This window comes from Pelodiscus sinensis, chromosome 1 (assembly GCF_049634645.1).
Source record: "Pelodiscus sinensis isolate JC-2024 chromosome 1, ASM4963464v1, whole genome shotgun sequence".
Lineage (NCBI taxonomy): Eukaryota > Metazoa > Chordata > Testudines > Trionychidae > Pelodiscus > Pelodiscus sinensis.
Window position 1 is genome coordinate 328,172,276 of NC_134711.1, and position 22,064 is coordinate 328,194,339.

The window sequence follows — 22,064 nt, forward strand, 5'->3', positions numbered from 1 at the left end:
ATAGCTTCAAGTACCTGTGCTGGGAATGACTTCTTCAGTCTCATTAGGCATCAAGGGAAGAAAGCATTTGTTTTCTATTTTCAATTTTCCACATTTGACTTGAATTGAATATCCTCTTGATCTTGCGTTATGAGACTGGAAGAACTCATCCTCAATCTACTCTCTGCCAGTCTGAATATTACAGAATTTTCTCATCTCCCCTCTGATTAATGTCCTTTGTAAGGTAACAATCCCAAGATTTTCAACCTCTCTCTATATGGGGTTTTCCCACATTCTTGACCTTTCTTGAACACCTGTATCATGTGTGAAAAGGGTCCCAGCAGAACACAGAACCCAGACAAGCGTGAAATATTGATTGAACACATGGCTTTAAATTTTCATGATCCCAATGTTTTGTACAGTTTCTCTGAGTGTTTGTAGTGTCAGCAGGGTTTCACAGATCTGGGTAGCATGATGGTCAGATCCCTATCCTGAGATCATACAGTTAAATTAGAACCTTGGTAGGATTTGGTGGAGTTCAAACTTTTCCATCTGATGGATGTACACTTTGGAATTGTTGACATAGAAGTTCATCTGACATCATGGTATCTGTTCACCATGGTTAGTACCTTCTGAGAACTTCTTTGGATTTGACCACGACTTCAATAGTGCCATCAGTGGTGCCATCTGTAATCTTTGCCATCTCGCTTCACGTCCTCCTTTCTAGATTTTTTAGATATGGAATATTTACTGCACAAAATGCAGTGTAAATGTGTAAACATCCTTGCTGTTCTCTCTCTCTTCCTTCACAGGCACCTTGAGAATCTCTGGGCCCGATCAACACATGAAACAGCTCATGGCATCTTTCAACCTCACCACCTCAGACCCATCCGTGTTCATCCTAATGGGCATCCCTGGCCAGGAATCTGCTCACATCTGGATTGCCATCCCTTTCTGTATCTCCTACATTGTCTGCCTGTTGGGAAATTTGGCAATTGTGTTTCTTGTAGGCAAAGATCAGACCCTGCACAAGCCGATGTACCTGTTGATCTGCATGCTGGCGCTCACAGACGTTTGCATAACAAACTTCTTCATGCCAAAGGCACTGTGCATATTTTGGTTCAATTGGAAGGGTATCACGATGAGTGGCTGCCTAACTCAGATGTTCTTCCTTCACACGCTTGCTTTTACGCAGTCAGCTATCTTTGTGACGATGGCCTTTGATCGCTACATTGCCATATGTGACCCTCTGAGATACACCATCATCCTCACCAATGCACGAATAGCTAAGCTGGGCCTGGTGGGCTTGTTGAGGTCAGCTCTCATAATGTTGCCTCTGCCCATGTTACTGAGTAGGCAGCCATTCTGTGCCAACCGCACGATCGCCCACACGTACTGTGAGCACATGGCTGTGGCAAAGCTGTCCTGTGGGGATATTACAGTCAGTGGGACATACAGCTTGGTGATAACAGTACTAGTAGTTGGGTTAGACCGGATTCTCATTGTTGTCTCCTTTAGTCTTATCATTAAGGCTATTCACAGAATCTCCTCAAAGAAACCCTCTTGGAAAGCCCTCAACACCTGCACTTCCCACATCTGTGTGATGCTGGCCAGTTACATTCCCGGCTTCTTCACCAGCTTGACACACCGGTTCGGTCAGGGTATCTCTCCCCATATTCACGTCATCTTGGCCAGTCTCTATCTCCTTGTCCCCCCCATGCTCAACCCCATCATTTATGGGGTCATAAATAAAGAGCTGCATGGGAAAGTGGGCAAACACATCCACAGAAAGTAATCACAAGGACACAGTGTTGTGTGAGAAGATGGGAAAAAGAATAATTTCCCTGTTAATCAAGGATTTGGCTGAGCTCAGCATTGTGGAAGTACAGAGACCAAGAAGTTCCTCGCACCTAGGCTGTGTCTAGACTGGCCACTTTTTCCAGAAAAGCAGCTGCTTTTCCAGAAAAACTTGCCAGCTTTCTACACTGGCCGCTTGAATTTCTGGAAAAGCACTGACGATCTCATGTAAGATTGTCAGTGCTTTTGCGGAAATACTGTGCTGCTCCCGTTCGGGCAAAAGTCTTTTTCCGAAAAACTTTTGTGCAAAAGGGCCAGTGTAGACAGCAGAGATTTGTTTTCTGCAAAAAAGCCCCGATCGCGAAAATGGCGATCGGGGCTTTTTTGCAGAAAAGCGCATCTAGATTGGCCACGGACGCTTTTCCGCAAAAAGTGTTTTTGTGGAAAAGTGTCCTGCCAATCTAGACGCGCTTTTCCGAAAATGCTTTTAACGGAAAAATTTTCCGTTAAAAGCATTTCCGGAAAATCATGCCAGTGTAGACGTAGCCCTAATGTCTTGTCACTCTATCACCAAACCCTGCTCTCTCCATTACTCCCTCTCATTTCTCTGATCATCATGCGACTTCTTTCATTGTCATTCATCTGCTCCTATCCCCATAAACCTTGACGCTCATGTCTCTATAATTCCCCAACTTCCTGAAGTCACAGCAGCTTTCTCATCCAGTGTTGCTTTCCATTACTCCCTGGGGCTATGTCTACATGGCAGCATTATTCTGAAATAACTTAGTCCCTGTCTACGCAGGAAGCCGTTATTTCAATATAATGTTGAAATAAAGTCAAGGTAGAGGATTGCTTATTCTGACTCCTGTAACACTCATTTTACAAGAAGAAAGGGAAGTCAGAGGAGGAGTGCTCTAACTCGGACTTCCTGCTGCGTAGAGAACACCAAAAGCTAAAATAAACTATTTTGATTTACGCTATGCAATTGATGTAGCTCAAGCTGCATCGCTTATTTCGGCGTTAGCCCTGCTGTGTAGACATGCCCTGAGTGAACAAAGTTTGCATCCATTTGATAAACAGAAGCTTTCAAATAGCCAAAAGAAAAGTAAGAAATTAAACTGCTGCATTTATTTATCATATGCAGAGTGATCCCTTAAAAAAAGTTACCTGATTTTTTTTGTCCCATTTTTTTCAGGAAAGCCCAGGAGATAAACCAAATAAAGATTAACTTTTCCAAAGTAATTCAACAGAAAAAGTGCACATTATCTATCATCATTGAATGCAATTAGAAATAAATAATACAATATGTTGTTTTCACTGAATAGACTTTGGTCTACTTTGGGGCTATTTGTAATGCTGTCATTTGCCATTTTTAGTTTGAAAATGCCAACCCTCCACTTGCCAACACTCCATTGGGATAGAAGTACCATTAGCGGGGATTTGATGTTGATTTTAATTATTATTTCATAGGCTTTTTGTTAATGTGGATTAAGTGCTGCTGGGGTTTATTGCCTTTTTTTTTAAACTCACATTTGTAGTAGGTATCTAAAGAAAACCACCATTTATTATTGGATGTATAGACTTATGTGTGAATAAAGACTCTCTCTGCTTCTGGAAACGACGTGTTCCAATTTAGGTTGATTTATAGTGAATTTGGGTTATTTGTGCTGTAGAATTTTAGAGAAAGTGAATAAGAAAAAGTTATTTACGTGTTCCCATTACATGAGAAGTAGGGTCACCACATGAAATTAATACATAGCAGGTTTAAAACAAAACAAAAGGGAGTTTTTCTTCATACAGTGCACAGTCAACCTGTGGAACTCCTTGCCAGAGGATGTGGTGAGGACTAGGAGTTTGACAGGGTTAAAAAAAGAACTAGATAAATTCATGGAGCCTCTGTTTGTCAGAGGCTGGGAATGGATGACAGGAGAGGGATCACTTGAATGATTCCCTGTTCTGTTCACTCCCTCTGGGACATCTGGTATTGACCACTGTTGGAAGACAGGACACTGGGCTAGCTGAACCTTTGGTATGACCCAGTCTGGCCATTCTTTCATTCTTATGTAACCCCCTTTTTCCTCCCCGGGTTACTGGGGAGCAGGTCACACTCACAGGTGTGCCTGGGCGCCTGATGTTTTAATCCAAAAGAGATCCTGAGCACCCCAGTGGTGATGGGGTTTAGTTGGGGAAAGCCCTATCCCCCCCTTGCTGCAGTCCCTTGCTGGCAATTAATGTAAAATGGCGGTGCCTCCACCTGGCTGGCCTTGTACACACACTGGTGCCTTGAGAGCCTCCAGGAACATCCTCATTCCAACATAAATCTGGATCTAATTCCAGAACAACTACAAATCATAGACATCTAATAGAATACTTTAAAATAAACAATCTGTACTTATCTTAACTAAACAGGGATTAACAGAATTAGAAGTGAATAGCATTTAAAAAACACATATCAATAATTGAAGCTTATATAGCTAGACAGCAGTGACCCCACCCCAGAGTGTGCACACCCTTAGACTCAGTCCCAGACACTTGCTTGCATTGGCGCGCTGATGTTGCAGCTGTAGTGGGGATTTGGTCCAGGCTAAACAGCAGCTCTGTCCCAGGCAGCAATTTTCCAACAAGGCCCAAACTTACTGCCTCATGCTGTGCCTATAGGGAGCAGCCTGCTAACTCCCAGTTCCAACAGGCATCTAGTCCCAGTCTGTAGCTGCATCCAACAGCCCCTGCACTGGGTCAATGTCCTTGGCAGCAGCCTGGCTCCCCCTCTGGTCCCAAACTCCAAGGCAGAGTCCCAGACTCCGAGGCCTCTTTCTTCAAGCACATGGAGAGAGCAGCCCTCTCTCTCCCCAGAGTCCTCCCTTCCTGTTTTTTTCTAAGGGCTCATGGGAATTGTAGTTTGGATTGTAGCACACAGGGTCTTTTCAGAATAAAACAGAGGCCCCTTTAGTAAGGGGACTACACTTATCTTCAACCCCAGCCAGAACCAGAGGGAGTAGAGAAGACGCCCAGAAGGCAGAGATGGCCTGGAGGCAGAGCAGTAGCACAGAGGCAGAGTTGGGAAGTTGGAGGAGAACAGATCTGAGAGAAAGGAAGCACAAACAAATTGCAGCAACAGGGAGGCAAGGATAATTGCAATGGGGAGCTGCAGGGCTAGAGCCAGGATGGTGTATGCTTCCTGGGCCACAAGTGATGTGAGTGATGAGCAGTTGGGGAGAGTCAAGCAGGACTCCAATCATAAGGCCCACAGCATGGAGATGTAACCAGAAAGGAGGGGCTTGAAGGCTGGACTCAGAGGGCAGGATGGGAAACTTGTGAGAGAGCAGATGCTGGGGCCCTGTTGCCTAGAGACGAGGGGAGTGTCTAGACTACATCCCTTTTCTCGAAAAAGGGATGTCAATTAGACACTTCGAAATTGCAAATGAAGCCGGGATTTAATTTTCCCATGCTTCATTTGCATAATGGCAGCAATGTTTCTTTTCGAAACAGGTCTTTTCGATAGAAAAACGGCAGTTTAGAGGGGGATTTTTTGGAAAATAAAGCCCTTTTTTGAAAGATTTGGTACTGCTCAAAAAATGAGGTTTACAGGATCTTTCGAAAAAGCCTTCCGCATCTAGACCAGGGTTTTACTTTCAAAACAGCACTTTTTTGAAAGAGCGCCATAACATGATTATGCAAATGAAGCATGGGAAATTCAAATCCCAGCTTCATTTGCAATTTCAAAGTGCCTAATTTACATCCCTCTGTCGAAAGAGGGATGTAATTTAGACGTATCCTAAGGGTGTGTACCCACCACCAGAGCAGGTGTCTGACCCTAGGCAGGGTCTGGGAGGGAGACCTGGGAGATGGAAGAAGCAGACTGTGAACTTTTCTCACACCTCAGAGGTATCTGAAACAAAAGACAGAACTATGTAGCACTTTAAAGACTAACAAGATGGTTTATTAGGCGATGAGCTTTCGTGGGCCAGACCCACTTCCTCAGATCAATATGTGGAAGAAAATCAGCACAACCATATATACCAAAGTGATACAATCAAAAAAATGAACGTGTGTGAAATTGACAAATCAAATTTTAGAACAGAGTGGGGGTGAGGGGGAAAGGTTAGTGTCTGTGAGGTAATGACATAGGGGTGATAATTGGGGAAGCTATCTTTGTAATGGGTGAGATAATTAGAGTCTTTGTTTAAACCCATACATAAAGGGTATGTTGATGGAGCCATGTAGATGAGGCTGATAGGCAGAGGGAAATGAAGCCGCGATTTAAATAATCATAGAGCTGGAAGAGACCTCAGGAGGTCATCAAGTCCAGCCCCCTGCTCAAGGCAGGATCAATCCCAACTAAATCAACCCAGCCAAGGCTTTGTCAGGCCGAGACTTAAAAACCTCTAGGGATGGAGATTCCACCCACTACCTAGGGAACCCATTCCAGTGCTTCACCACCCTTATAGTGAAATAGTTTTTCCTAATATCCAACCTGGACCTCTCCCACTGTGACTTGAGACCATTGCTCCTTGTTCTGCCATCCATCACTTCTGTGAACAGCCTTTCTCCATCCTCTTTGGAACCTCCTTTCAGGAAGTTGAAGGCTGCTCTCAAATCCCCCCTCACTCTTCTCTTCTGCATTTCACTGGTGGAAAGAACTATTTATCTTTGTGTGACGGAGCACCCCTTATTCTTTATATAGATGTCATTTTGATATCATAGAATCATAGAATCGTAGAACTGGAAGGGACCTCGAGAGGTCATCAAGTCCAGCCCCCCACCCTCAAGGCAGGACCAAGCTCCGTCTACACCATCCCTGACAGATGTCTATCTAACCTGTTCTTAAATATCTCCAGAGAGGGAGATTCCACCACCTCCCTTGGCAATTTATTCCAATATTTGACCACCCTGACAGTTAGGAATTTTTTCCTAATGTCCAATCTAAACCTCCCCTGCTGCACTTTAAGCCCATTACTCCTTGTCCTGTCCTCAGAAACCAAGAGGAACAAATTTTCTCCTTCCTCCTTGTGACACCCTTTTAGATATTTGAAAACCGCTATCATGTCCCCCCTTAATCTTCTTTTTTCCAAACTAAACAAGCCCAGTTCATGAAGCCTGGCTTCATAGGTCATGTTCTCTAAACCTTTAATCATTCTTGTCGCTCTTCTCTGTACCCTTTCCAATTTCTCCACATATTTCTTGAAATGTGGCGCCCAGAACTGGACACAGTACTCCAGCTGAGGCCTAACAAGTGCAGAGTAGAGCGGCAGAATGACTTCACGAGTTTTGCTTACAACACACCTGTTGATACAACCTAGAATCATATTTGCTTTTTTTGCAACAGCATCACACTGTTGACTCATATTCAACTTGTGGTCCACTATGACCCCTAGATCCCTTTCCGCCATGCTCCTTCCTAGACAGTCGCTTCCCATCTTGTATGTATGGAACTGATATGATTATAGCATATAATATATAGCATTCCATGAGGTTTATCTGGTAATTTGAAGTAAAGGGTTTATTTCAGAATTGCCCTTCTCTGCCATGTGTAGATGTGGGCAGTTCTTCCAGCCTAGTCAATTTCCAAAACGGCAGCCACCCAGGAACATGCTAATGAAGCACAGGATATTTAAATCCTGTCCTTCATTTGCAATTTCGGTCCCCTCATTAGCCTCCCTAGCTCGAACTAGGGGGCTGGTGTAGACATACCCTAACTTTAAAAAGATGTAGTCCTTGAGTGGAGAAAAAAATCATATATATCTATATAAACACCATGATGCCAGTCATGATTTTATAGACCTCTATTATAGCTCCCCTTAGTCATCTCTCTTCCAAGCTGAAAAGTCCTAATCTTATTAATCTTTCCTCAAACTAAAGCCATTCCATATCCCTTAATCATTTTTGTTGTCTTTTTTGGAACCTTTTCCAATTCCAGTATGTTTTTTCAGATGTAGTGACCACATCTGCATACGATATTCAAGATATGGGAATACATGGACTTATACAAAGGCAATGAGATATTTTCTAGTGTTTTTCTTTCTTAATGATTCCCAGCATTCTGTTTGCTTTTTTTGACTGCCGCTGCAAACTGAGTGGATGTTGTCAGTGAATTCATATAAGGCGGGTATTGCAATCTTGTGATCATCTCTGAACCCCCTTCAATATATCAACAACCGTCTTTAATCATGGAAGTCAGAACTGGACACAGTGCCTATGCTAAACACAGAGATACAATATCTTCTGTACCTTTTCTTGCGGCTCTCCAAGGATCACCTCAGTTCCTTTGGCCACATCTTCTTCATTATTTATGATTCCCCGAACTTTGCACCATCTGCAGACTTGATCAATATTCAGGCACCTAAAATGCTGAGACATTTCTCTGATTACGCTTGTGTGTTAATACAGAATGCCTTTATCCCCAAATATGAAGTCTGCTGTGCCCTTCATGCTCATCTCTGTTGAGCACAAAGTCATGTCACAGCATTATAATGTCTGTTTCCATCAGGGAAAGTTGGTTGCATTCCAATCTAGGAATAGCATCATGGATTATACCTATGGTCCATCTATTCCAGTGTTCTCTCTCTCTAACAGTGACAGCCCCAGGTACTGCCTAAGAAAGTGAAAGAAACCCAGAATAAGAGGATGGGGGTGAGCTAATCATCTTGAGGGTGTCATCTTAATGACTAGCAGCTAGAGACTGGCCTTTCCCATGACATAGGTGGCTATGTATTTATTTAGCTAGTCGCACTATCCACGTAAATGATCAAATTCAACTTAATTCTTATTTGGCTCATGGCCCCAATTATCATTTATGTCAGTGAGTTCCTCATTTTAATTAGGTGAGGAGTGAAAAAAGCACAATTTGTTCATCTATTTTGAATTGGCCACGTTTCAGCTACATTGAATGTCCTCTTGGTTTTGTGTTATGAGACACCAGAGAAGATCAACCTCCAGAGCTAAATCGATCTTCTAGCATTCGATTTAGCGTAGACTCTCAAATCAAACATGGAAGGCAGCCCCCTCCATCATCCTACACTCTTCATTCTGTGAGATGTAAGGGAAACTGTGGAAGCTTGGCTTATGTATATCTGGATGGTGAACTTTAAGCCGACCTTCCTGGTCTAATATAGACCAGGGGTTACAGACTTTGTTTATATCCCCTCTTACACATATCCTTTGTAAGGTAACAGTCTTTTTTCAACCACTCGCTATATTGCCATTTCCCCAGGTACTTGGAAATTCTTGTTCCTCTTGCTCGAACACTTCTCCTTCTGCAATATCCTGTGTGAGAAGGGTACCTTGTACTACACATCAGAGTCCAGAGGAGGATGCAACATTGACATTTATCATGGTCTTATATTTACTCTATGGTCCTCAATCTCACTCCTCCAGAATCCCAGTGCTTTGCTTCATTTTTGTCCATGCTTTATCCATAAGCAGGATTACACAGAGCTCTCCAATGACACCTAAGTCACTTTTTTGAATTCAGTTAAATTAAAACTTTCCAAGGTGCTTGGGGACTTCTAGTTTTCCCAGTAGGACATCCACATTTCAGGTTTTGACATCAAAGTTCTCCTGCCATTCTCCTGATCATTCACCAGGCCTGGTTAGCTCCCTCTGAGGATTTCTCAGGGCTTGTCTATGACCTAAATAATTTGGTACCATCTGTAAATCTTTACACCCCCTATTCATGACCTTTTCTAGATTGGTAATAATTATGAGATATTTACCTCAGTATTTGTTATAAAGTGTGTAGCCCTCCTTGCTGTGCTTCTCTCTTTCACAGGTGCCTTGAGAGTTTTGGGGCTTGACTGACAATTGACAACTTCATGGCAATTTTTAACTTCAGCATCTCTGACCCTTCAATGTTCACCCTAACAGGAATCCCTGGCTTGGAAGCTGCCCATGTCTGGATTTCCATCCCTTACTGTGCAATCTACATTATTGGCTTGTTGGGAAATGTCACACTTCTGTTTATTGTAAGCAAAGAGCAGCCCCTACACAAGCCAATGTTCCTGCTGCTCTGCATGCTGGCGCTCACAGACATCGGCACCACGACCTCCGTCGTACCAAAGGCCCTGTGTATATTTTGGTTCAATTGGCAAGGCATTACTGTGGCTGGTTGCCTCACCCAGATGTTCTTCCTTCATACAGGCTCTATGATGCACTCAGCCATCCTTGTGACAATGGCCTTCGATCACTACATTGCCATATGTAACCCTCTGAGATATGCCACCATTCTAACTAATGCACGCATAGCTAAGCTTGGGCTAATGGGTTTGTTAATACCGACTGTCTTAATTCTTCCCTTGCCCCTGCTCCCGAATAGGCAGTCATTTTGTGCCAATGTTATCATCCCCCACACCTACTGTGACCACATGGCTGTAGCGAAGATGTCATGTGGAGACATCACTGTCAACAGCATATATGGCTTAGTGGTAGCATTTGTAGTTATTGGGTTAGACCTCATGCTCATTGCTCTGTCTTATGGTCTGATCATCAAAGATGTCCTCAAGATCTCCTCCAGGAAAGCCCATCAGAAAGCCCTCAACACCTGCACTGCCCACGTCTGTGTCATTCTGATGTCTTACCCTTCCTTCTTCTTCTCCACTCTCACGTACCGGTTTGGTCAGGGCATCGCTCCCCATGTTCACATCATCTTGGCCAACCTCTATTTGCTTCTTCCTCCCATGTTTGACCCCATCATTTATGGGGTCAAAACCAAAGAGCTCCGTGAGAAAGTGGGCAAATACACCTGCAGAATGATCGCCTGGGGCCACTGACATTAAACCTGTGTGACCAGAGAGGGAAAGGAGACTTCCTTGTGAATCAAGGGAACTTTCTCCAGGTTTGTCTGAGCTCAGAGAAGTGATTGTTCCCCTTTATTCAGCATGGATGAGGCGTCTTCTAGAGTGCTGTGTCCAATTCTGGGCCCCCATTACAGAAAAGATGTGGACACATTGGAAAGAGTCCAGCAGAAGGCAAAAAATGATGAGGGGGCTGGAACACATGACCCACGAAGACAGGCTGAGGGATTTGGGCTTATTTAGTCTACAGAAGAGAAGAGTGAAGGGGGATTTGATAGCAACCTCTACCTACCTGAAGAGGAGTTCCAAAGAAGCTGGAGAGAGGCTGACCTCAGTGGTGACAGATGACAGAACGAGGAGCAATGGTCTCAAGTTGCAGTGGGGAGGTCTAGGTTGGATATTAGGAAAATCTATTTCGCCAGGAGGCTGGAGAAGCACTGGGATGGGTTCCCAAGGGAGGTGGTGGAAGCTCCATCCCTAGAGGCTTTTAAGACCTGGCTTGACAAAGCCCTGGCTGGGATGATTTAGTTGGGGTTAGTCCTAATTTTAGGACTCAATGAGCTCCTGAGGTCTCTTCCAAACCCAGGATTAATGCCAGAGAAGCAGGCCAGAAAGCCGAGCTGGGTGGGAGACATAGAGGGCCAGGGCTGGGCTGGAGGCAAAGCTTCTGTGCTGAGGCAGAGCTAGGGAGCTGCAGCCGGAGCAGAGCAGAAATGGGAGTTGGGACCATAGAGACCAACAGGATCAAGTTTTAGCTACTGCAGGGAGCAAGCCAGCATAGGGAATGCTGGACATGCCAGAAGCAGCACAGCAGCTGAGCACAATGAGCAGCTGGATGCTGCAAGGTGGGGGCCTGGGCAAAGGGCTCAGCACAGGGAGATGTCACCAGACAACAGGGCCTGGAAGGCTGGACTCATAATGAGGGGGGCATGAACCTAATGGGAAAGCAGATGCAGGGGGGAAGGTTCCTGACAGCTAGTGCCTGAGGGCGTGTGGGGAACAGGCTGTGGATCCAGACCTGTCCCCTCGCGTTGAGATAGGTGCAACAACAGTTCAGTAGGGCCCTCAGCCCTTTGTCAACCCCCAACCCTCACTCTCACACTCCCCACATCCTGAGGCCCCTGTCCTGAAACCCTCCTCCACACCCCCACCTTTACTCCTGCATCCCCAACCCCTCCATCCTCCTGCCTGAGCCCCCCACATTCCCAAGGTCCTGCTCTGACTGCTGCACCCCCTACCCCATTTTATTAATTCATTTTCTGCTGTAAACTTCGATTTTTGAGGAATAAGGGATCTTGGGAAAGACTTTTTTCCCTACAAATAGCCCTGTCTACATGGGGCTTTTTATTGGCAAAACCTCTTCTGCAAAAAGAATGGGAAGAAGATATGCAAATGCGAGCATGATTTGCATATCCCTTTCTGCAAAAAAATGGCAGTGTAGCCGTAGCCACAGTGTTGTTCAGAAGTGGGATCATATCCCAAGGTGATGCTCCTTTCTCTCTTGTCAACACCATGCTCACATATGTCCTTTGGATCTGGAAGTATTGGTTTCTCACAACATGTTGTGTTGCTTATCAGCAAGCACAGAAAAAAGCCACAATAGCCTTAAGAACACAAGAACATAAGAACGGCCATACTGGGTCAGACCAAAGATCTATCTAGCCCAGTATCCTGTCTTCCAACAGAGGCCCATGCCAGATGCCCCAGAGGGAGTGAACACAACAGGGAATTATCACGTGATCTCTCTCCTGTCACCTATTTCCAGCCCCTGACAAACAGAGGCTAAGGAAGCCATTTCTACATATTCTGGCTAATAAATATTGATGGACCTAACCTCCATGAAATTATCTAGTTCTTTTTTGAACCCTGTCAAAGTCCTAGTCCTCACCACATCCTCTGGCAAGGAGTTCCACAGGTCGACTGTGCACTGCATGAAGAAAAACTTCCTTTTGTTTGTTTTAAACCTACTAGCTATCAATTTCATTTGGTGACCCCCTAGTTCTTATGTTATGGGAACAAGTAAATAACTTTTCCTTATCCTCATTCTCCATACCTGTCATGATTTTATAGACCTCTATCATATCCCCCCATTAGTCTCCTCTTTTCTAAGCTGAAAAGTCCCAGTCTTGTTAATCTCTCTTCATATGGCAGCTGTTCCAAACCCCTCATCATTCCTGCTGCATGAACAGCTCTGTATACTTCAGTAGCATTTATTTGTCCTGTTAACTCATTGAGCTTCCTTTGAATCAACTTCTTGGGTTTATTCCTCAGTGGGTTTCCGACCCGTTTGTGCATATCCACATGCCTCAACTTCATATGCATCCAAGAAATGTTTCACATCACATCTCCTCCTTTGTGAGGCTGATTCTCACTACCCTTAGAACTGCCTTCTAGGAGTGGGGTGGACTGTCCCTCTTCCGTTGCCATCTGATCTACAGGCACTTTCATTCAAATTCAGTGGCTAGTTGCCCACTCGCTATGGAGAAAGGGTGTCAGGAAAACAAGATGGCTTTAGACCGCTGATCCAAACTTCACTGTGTTAGCTAGTATTTTAACTTCCACAAAATACAAAAGTCATAGTGATCCTTACTGTCATCATTTTCCCTATGTTTTAATGCATCTTTAATATCAGAAGCATTTATACTTCTGGAGGAAGAAACAGCAACAGGAATCTTGGAAATGGCAGAGATGCTCAATGACTTCTTTGTTTTGGTCTTCACCGAGAAGTCTGAAGGAACGCCTAACATAATGAATGCTAGTGGGGAGGGGTAGTTTTAGAAGGTAAAATACAAAAAGAACAAGTTAAAAATCACCTAGAAAAGTTAGATGCCTGCAAATCACCAGGGCCTGTTTAAATGCATCCTAGAATACTCAAGGACCTGATAGAGGAGGTATCTGAGCCTTTAGCTATCATCTTTGGAAGATCATGGGAGAGAGGAGAGGTTCCAGAAGACTGGAAAAGGGTAAATATAGTGCCCATCTATAAAATGGGAAATAAGAACAACCCGGGAAACTACAGACCAGTTAACTTCTGTGCCAGGGAAGATAATGGAGTAAGTAATTAAGGAAATCATCTGTAAACACTTGGAAAGTAGCAAGCCTGCATGGATTTGTAAAGAACAAATCATGTCAAACCAATCGGATAGCTTTCTTTAATAGGATAACGAGTCTTGTGGATAAGGGAGAAGCAGTGGATGTGGTATATCTAGACTTTAATATGGCATTTGATATGGTCTTGCATGATATTCTTATCAATAAACTAGGTAAATACAACTTAGATGGGTCTACTATAAGGTGAATGCATAACTGGCTGGATAACCGTACTCAGAGAGTAGTTATTAATGGTTCACAATCCTGCTGGAAAGGCATAACAAGTGGGGTTCCACAGGGGTCTGTTTTGGGACCGGCTCTGTTCAATATCTTCATCAACGATTTAGATATTGGTATAGAAAGTACGCTTATTAAGTTTACAGAAGATACCAAGCTCGGAGGGGTTGCGACTAATCTGGAGAATAGGGTCATAATTCAAAATGATCTGTTCAAATTGGAGAAGTGGTCTGAGGTAAATAGGATGAAGTTTAATATAGACAAATGCAAAGTGCTCCACTTAGGAAGGAACAATCAGTTTCAAACATACAGAATGGGAAGTGACTGTCTAGGAAGGAGTACGGCAGAAAGAGATCTAGGGGTTATAGTGGACCACAAGTTGAATATGAGTCAGCAGTGTGTTGATGTTGCAAAGAAAGCAAACATGATTCTGGGATGCATTTATAGGTGTGTTGTGAGCAAGACACGAGAAGTCATTTTTCCACTCTACTCTGCTCTGGTTAGGCCTCAATTGGAGTATTGTGTCCAGTTCTGGGCACTGCATTTCAAGAAAGTTGTGGAGAAATTGGAGAGGGTCCAGAGAAGAGCAACGAGAATGATTAAAGGGCTAGAGAACATGACCTATGAGGAAAGGCTGAAGGAATTAGGTTTGTTTAGTTTAGAAAAGAGAAGATTGAAGGGGGACATGATAGCAGTTTTCAGATATCTAAAAGGGTGTCATAAGGAGAAGAGAGAAAACTTGTTCATCTTGGCCTCTGAGGATAGAACAAGAAGCAATGGGCTTAAACTGCAGCAAGGGAGGTTTAGGTTGGACATTAGGAAAAAGTTCCTAAATGTCAGGGTAGTCAAACACTGGAATAAATTGCCCAGAGAGGTTGTGGAATCTTCATCTCTGGAGATATTTAAGAGCAGGTTAGATAAATGTCTATCAGGGATGGTCTAGACCAGTGGTCCCCAACCTTTATGGGCTCCTGGGCGCCCGGGGGCGGGTCCACTCACGCGCCGGGCGCCCGGGGGCGGGGCCACGCGTCCTGGGGCACGCCAGGGCCGGGGCCGCCCAAGCCCCTTGTGCCGTGGGCCCGTGGCTTGCGCCGCCGCCCGTGCTGCGTGCCTGGGGCTGGCACCGGCGCCGCGCGCCCGCATGTGCCCCGGGGCTGGGGCCGCCCGAGCGCCGCGCACCAGGCGCCAGTGAGTGTCGCGTGCCTGGGGCCGGCGCCTCCAGTACGCCGCGCGCCGGGGGGCGGGGCCAGCCCGGGTTGTCGGCGGGCGCATACAAATGCCCCGGCGGGCGCCATGGCGCCCGTGGGCACCGCGTTGGGGACCACTGGTCTAGACAGTAGTTGGTCCTGCCATGAGGGCAGGGGACTGGAATCGATGATTGGCTGTTCTTGCACAAAAACTTGTGGAGCGTCTACACTGCACACGTGTTCTTGTGCAAGTAAATTCACAGTTGATCATCAGAAGGGAGGGCTTCTTGCGCAAGAGTTATTCCTTTCCCCACAAGGAATAAGCCCTCTTGCGCAAGAGCTCTTGCACAAGAAGGCAGTGTAGATGGGTAACAGGAGTTTCTTGAGCAAGAAACCCCCATTGGTAAAATGGCTATCAGAGCTTTCTTGTGCAAGAAAGCATCCACAATGTCATGGACACTCTTGAGCAAAAGCACATGGCAGTGTGGATGCGCTCTTGCGCAAAACAGTTCTTGCGCAAGAAGTCTTCAGTGTAGAAGTAGCCAGAAGGTTTTAATTAATTTATTTTCTTTCATTCTCGTGTAGTTCTTTGTCTGCCCCTCCTCCCATTGTGATTGACAGAATCTGTAAGCTAGATTTTGATTTTTCTTCTAAAATGCTGCTTTCCAATGAAACCTTTATTATGTGGCATTCATTTTATTAATTCATAATGGGCCGAGTGCTTGATTGCTTGATCACATTCTCGGACACTCTGTTCTCCCAAAACCAGGGTAACGCAGTTCAGCTCTCAAAAGCATACCATTTCACAAGTCTCACCTGTGAATTCTAGTGGAATGTCTTCAGTTTTGCTCTAGTAACACTTTCCAATGACAATTTTTGGTTTTACCCCCCCCAGGCTTCCTGGAGTATTAGACATGAGAATCCCAAGTATATTTTAGATAAAGGATCATTACACATAACATTAAAGAAGTTCAGCCCTATTGTTTCTTTCTTTTGCATTGGCTATCTGAAAGCTTGGCTTTAGTTCATCAAACTGATGGAGAACCATGTTCACACATGGACTAATGGAAGGCCATCTTATCTCAGAAAGCTGCAGTATTTCTCTTGGTGTGGAAGTCATGGAAAAGCTGATTCATAAGGTGTAGGGGATGGGGTCTGAAAGGTTACACTGAAAGCAATCAAGTTATGATGAGGGACAGGGAATCCAACAACAGAGAGACCCATGCTTGGAGATGGAGGCATGAATTATTAGGTGTGAGAACGTCTCAGACTATGAAATTCCACAGCATTGAACTCAGCCAAACTGGGGTAGATCACCATTACTTAACGAATCACACAGTCAGTGACCCCTCAGTGACCAACTTCTGCAGGTGTATTTCCCAATTCCATCACGAAGCTCTTTGGTTTTGACCCCATAAATGATGGGGTTGAGCATGGGGGGAAGGAGGAAATGGAGGTTGGCCAAGATGATGTGAACATACGGAGCAATGTCCTGACCAAACCGGTGTGTAATCGTGGAAAAGAGGAAGAGACTACAAGATATCAGCATCACACAGATGTGGGCAGTGCAGGTGTTGAGGGCTTTCTGGTGGGCTTTCTTGGAGGAGATTCTGAGGATGGCCCTGGCAATCAGACCGTAGGACAAGGCAACGAGCATCACATCTAACCCTAAGACAACAAACACCGCCACCAAGCCGTACATCCTGTTGACAGTGATGTCCCCACAGGAAAGCTTCGCCACAGCCATGTGGTCACAGTACGTGTGGGAGATAGTGTGGCTGGCACAGAATGGCTGCCTGCTTAGAAGCACGGACACGGGTAGAACAAGGAGGGTAGCTCTTATCAAACCTAATAGCCCCAGCTTCGCGATGCATGCGTTGGTGAGGATGGTGACGTATCTCAGGGGGTTGCATATGGCCACATAGCGATCGAAGGCCATAGTCACAAGAATGGCTGATTGCATCACAGAAACTGCATGAAGGAAAAACATCTGGGTGAGGCAGCCAACCAGAGTAATGTCTTTCAAATTGAACCAAAATATACACAGGGCCTTTGGCACGACGGAGGTAGACGTGACGATGTCTGTGAGGGCCAGCATGCAGATCAGCAGGTACATCGGCTGGTGCAGGGTCTGCTCTTTGCCAACACCCAGCAGAATGGCGACATTTCCCAGCAGGCCAATAATGTAGGACACAGAGAAAGGGATGGAAATCAAGATGTGGGCAGCTTCCAGTCCGGTGATTCCCATAAGGATGAATGTTGAAGGGGTAGAGGCAGTGAGGTTCGATGCTTCCATGAGGTAGTTGATGCATTGAACAGACTCCAAAATATTGAAGGTGCCTGTGAAGGATGAAAATCATAGTGAGAGCCTTTAAACACTTGATAGAAAATATTACAATGAAAATTGTAGAATTATTAACAATCTAGAAAGGAGGATGAGCAGTGATGTGTAAACAGTTACAGATAGGGCTAGATTATTTACATCCTAGTGAAGTGGAATTACAGTGAATGGTAAACTGGATATAAGTCAACAATATGCCCTCGTAGCCAAGAAGGCTAATGGCATATTAGGTTGCATTAGGAGAAGCATTGCCAGCCTATCCAGAGAAGTGATTATTCCCCTTTATTTGGCTCTGGTATGGCCACATCTGGAATGTTGTGTACAGTTCTGGGCCCCCCACTATGTAAAGGATGTGGACGCATTGGAGAGTGTCCAGCGGAAGACAACCAAAATGATGAGGGGGCTGGAACACATGACCCACGAAGATAGGCTGAGGGATTTGGGCTTATTTAGTCGGCAGAAGAGAAGAATGAGGGGGGGATTTGATAGCAGCCTTCAACTTCCTGAAGGGAGATTCCAAAGTGGATGGAGAGGGGCTGTTCTCAGTAGTGATGGATGGCAAAATGAGGAGTAATGGTCTCATGTTGCAGTGGGATAGTCTAGGTTGGACATTAGGAAAAACTATTTCCCTAGGAGGGTGGGGAAGCACTGGGATGAGTTCCCTAGGGAGGTGGTGGAATCTCCATCCTTAGAGGTTTTGAAGTCCCAGCTTTACCAAGCCCTGGCTGGGATGATTTAGCTGGATTTGGTCCTGCTTTGGGAAGGGAGCTGGACTTGATGACTCCCAAGGACTCTTCCAACTCTACGATTCTATGAAAATCCAGAGAATTCCACAGAGCGAACTAACCATGCCAGATGAATGGGTGTAATGAATGTTATTATCTCCATGTTATTAATTGCAATGTATACACCCTTTGAATGGAAAAACTTATTCTGGAATAACTCCCCAAGTTCAAATTTATAAGTGATGCATCCACACAACTAAGCCAGTTATTTTTAAATAACAGGCGACGGAATTCGAACTCTGTACTCCTGCTTTTCACAATTCTGAAATACTAATTTAGAAATAACGGTAATGTGGAAGCTCTGGTGCCACTAATTCAAACTTATTGTGCTCTGGGAGGCCTCCCGCATCTCCCCAAAGTACTTTCTGGGTCTCTAAGTCTGAGGTAGTGTGTCCATATTAATGGAGCCTTCCTCAGACTAAGTTTGATGCATCCCCATAGTGAGGACATGAATTTGTGAAATTGGGAGTTCTTAAATCCAATTTAGTTATGTCAAAATAGTGTAGACATGGCTTGAGAGTAACCACAGGAAAAATATACTAAGGGTGTTAGTGGATTGTCTACCACTGAGAATTTGAAATCAAGGTTGGATGAAATATCTGCTCTAGGAATAACATTGGGGAAATTCTGTAGCATGTTATACAGGACGTCGGACAATATGATCACAATGGTCCCTTTTGACCTGGGTATCTATGGAAATGTCAGCTAGATGCATTTTACCTGAAACCTTATGGCTCAGGAAATGGATCACATTTTTTCTGCCTATGACATTTGAATTGAGCCCTCTGGCGAGAAATTATTGTAGGTGAAAAATAAGGACTTGACTCCATGAAATATCCACACTGAAGAATGTGTGTACAACCCTCACCATTAATGACTAATAGAGCTGGCTAGCAAATGATCCCAGAGCATCCGTGGTTTAATGTCTGTATCCCAGTGGCCCACAGTTTCAAGCACAGTCCAGTTTCTCCTTCACATGGACACTGTATTGATCTAGGACCTGATACATCCCAGAGTTCTCTGCTCTCATTCTATAGTGTCCATAATTCTTAGCTTACCAGCTCCTCCTGTGTAGTAGCCACTGAAGCACCATTTGGAGTATTTGAGTGTAACAAGAGAAGCTGCACAGGTACCTGACTTGGAATTTGTCGCTCATGTGTGAGATTTTGCACTGACGAGACACGAAGTCACTGATTACCCCTCGTCAAGGAGCAGGTGTCATGGAGGCATCTCCCCCCAAGTAGGGGAAGAGCTGTGGGGAGTGTGAAGTGGCTTGGAAATTGTGGGAGCAAGAGATGACTGGGTAGCATGGAAAATATGCTGGTGACCAATGTGCGGTTGGGAGAAGGAGAGCACAGACTGGGGAGCAGAGTATTGTGGGAGTCTGAAGCAGCTGATGAGCAAATTGTGATGGGGTTCCTCCAGGGTGATACCTCAAAATTGGTTTAAACTGAGCCCTCTCACTCACCTGTCTGGGCTCAGTCTTTCAATGTGCATCTAGGAGAAGCTGCAGACCCGTCCCAGTCCTACGCCTCCACAAGCATTCCCATAAGCAGGGACATAAGCAGCTGCACTTACATGCAGGCTCACCAACCAGCCACTGCATGAACCAACCATAATAACCACCAGCTCCCTAGCCTAGGACCACAGAGTTGTACTGTTCTTTGCTGGCCTATACTCCAACCCATATGAATTTATTTCCCATTGTTCCCTTTCCTCAATGTGGGGAGTAAAATGCACGCACGTGGTAACCAAGCTGATGTTTCTCCCCAACAGGGCATACTGGGCTTAGATTAAAACACAAAACAAGTTCATTAATTACAACAGATAGATGTTATATGATTAAAAGGGATAGCAAACAGATCCAAGTAGATTGCCTAGCAGATAAACAAAAATGCAAACAAAGCTTAACTCATTAGTTAGATGGACCATAAAGTAGCATTTTCTCACCCTGCTTGATGCTACAAGCCATCTGGTGGATTCTCATGACAGAAGCTGCATTTGCTTTGCAGCTTGGGTTTCTCAGGTTTGCAGACACAGGGTTTTTTCCCCTTCAGGTGGAGAGTGCAGAGACACTGACGAGATCACTGCTGCCTTCTAGTGTTTCCACCTATGGCGGGAACGTTTCATTTTAGAGGAAAGTACAGGTGCCCCAAGATGGAGTACAGAATTATGTGACCTGGCCACATGCCTCTCATGAGATCAATATGCTACCCTGCCTTTCAAAATGAGCCCAAGCTGTCCTAAGCAAGGGATTTCCCTCTTGGTTGAGCCAGACAGTGTCAGCCAACGGTCAGGGCAGTGTGTGTGTATGTGTTTCCAAGAAAAGGTTTAACGTCTGTGTCTTTACTGCTAGGACCGGGGTCCCATCGCAGAGGGTGGCCAGCAGGCCAACAGATGCCCCGTTATATAGGAAGAGCTTATTACACCTTAGATTTTAGCTGCTAGAACACAGGGGTTCCTTCGCAGAGGGCAGCCTACAAAAGGCTGAAAAGGTGCCCCAACGGATCTTGTCACCTGGGAGTGACAAAGATCCAAACGCCCAGGCTCTCCCTATGTCTGTCCCTTTATGACCGGCTGAAGTTCTTTTAAATTGTGCTTGGTTCTGTTACAGCAACTGGAGGAGTCAGGTTAAAGCTTAAACAGTTACAGGTTTATTAAAGAAGCTTATAAATCATATGGTTACAATGGCTATTGCTCTATTTCTTAAATGCTAGCAAATATATATATATATATATAGGTCTTAAAAATGATCACATGAAAAAGGTAAAGATAGAAATAATGGTACCAAGTGACAGCTTAATCTTTAAAGAGCTCTAACACTATGTATATATATACTTAAGCAAAGGACCACATCCAGGTACAATTTTTACCCCTTTCTGTGCCTCTTGACTCCAGCGTGTCAGGCCAGGGCCGGTCTCTCAATTCCTAGGAAAGACGAATACGAGGTGGGTGTCCCCTCTGGAACCTCAGGAGATCAAACACCTAACTTGACCAGCAGATAGATGGTAGATTGACACTCAGAGAAAATATGCTGCTGGACCCATCTTTATACTCCTGGGGGCCCGTATCCTCTTTCTTATTTAAGATGCCGAATTGTACTGGTCCGTTTTGTGGCGCCAGTTCTTACAAGCAAGTTTCAAGTTAATTTACACTAGCAAGAGAGATAACTAAATTGTGAATACTAGACTTTTTTTACTGGGCGAGAGATTCCTCCCCCCGCGGATGGATGTGTGTTCGTATCAATATGGGTTTGAGTCAAGGGCACTCCTTGGCAGCCTCTTGGTCAGCAATTGGCGTATCTCTGTTTACAGCCATTCACGGTCACACAGCCTGGGCCTTCTGCTCTGTGTGCCCTGGATGCTCCAGGCAAGCAAAAATGGATGTTACAAGGGGGGGTTCCTGTCTGGCTACAGACAGTGCACCCGCTGATGGGAGATACAGCCTTAACAGCACGAAACCCCCCAAAGACCCACCCCCAGAAATGTCCCACAAGTCACTAACAACAGTGGCGCCACACTACTCCACTCCCTCCCACAGTCCCATGGAGCCCCTCCCGCACAGGCAGTGGTATAAGAGGCAAAGGAAGGCCCTGCCTCCACCAGGTCTTAGAGCCCAATCCTCACTTCTTCCTAACTCTAATCCAGTGGTCACCAACCCGTCGATCGGGATTGACTGGTAGATCTTGGAGCCTCTGGCCGGTGATCCTGACTGGTTTGGCCAAAAGGCTATTGTCAAGCCCAGCACTTCAACTGCCCCTCCCCCCACTGCTATGCATCTCCTTTGACGCTCGCCCCTCCCCCCCCAAACAGCCTCCTGTGTGCAGTGCAGAGCAGGGAAGGGAGAGGAGGGGGCACTG

The 22,064-nt window shown here is 45.2% G+C and overlaps 3 protein-coding genes across 3 annotated transcripts; 2 read left to right on the forward strand and 1 right to left on the reverse strand.

Moving 5' to 3' along the window:
* Positions 1-823: 823 nt before the first annotated feature.
* Positions 824-1,774, forward strand: LOC112545252 (olfactory receptor 52D1-like). The gene has a single exon (XM_025182978.2). The coding sequence runs from the start codon at positions 824-826 to the stop codon at positions 1,772-1,774; it is 951 nt and encodes a 316-aa protein (XP_025038763.2).
* Positions 1,775-9,587: 7,813 nt separating this feature from the next.
* Positions 9,588-10,541, forward strand: LOC102445685 (olfactory receptor 52P1-like). The gene has a single exon (XM_006110241.2). The coding sequence runs from the start codon at positions 9,588-9,590 to the stop codon at positions 10,539-10,541; it is 954 nt and encodes a 317-aa protein (XP_006110303.2).
* A 5,877-nt stretch (positions 10,542-16,418) lies between these two features.
* LOC102445448 (olfactory receptor 52P1-like) lies at positions 16,419-17,375 on the reverse strand. Its single transcript, XM_006110240.2, has one exon. It carries the CDS (start codon positions 17,373-17,375, stop codon positions 16,419-16,421), a length of 957 nt encoding a protein of 318 aa, XP_006110302.2.
* Positions 17,376-22,064: the final 4,689 nt, after the last annotated feature.

Bases quoted from the DNA above. Each gene is read 5' to 3' on its own strand.
- LOC102445685 (XM_006110241.2), top strand. From the start codon at position 9,588: ATGGCAATTTTTAACTTCAGCATCTCTGACCCTTCAATGTTCACCCTA.
- LOC112545252 (XM_025182978.2), top strand. From the start codon at position 824: ATGAAACAGCTCATGGCATCTTTCAACCTCACCACCTCAGACCCATCC.
- LOC102445448 (XM_006110240.2), bottom strand. From the start codon at position 17,375: ATGGAAGCATCGAACCTCACTGCCTCTACCCCTTCAACATTCATCCTT.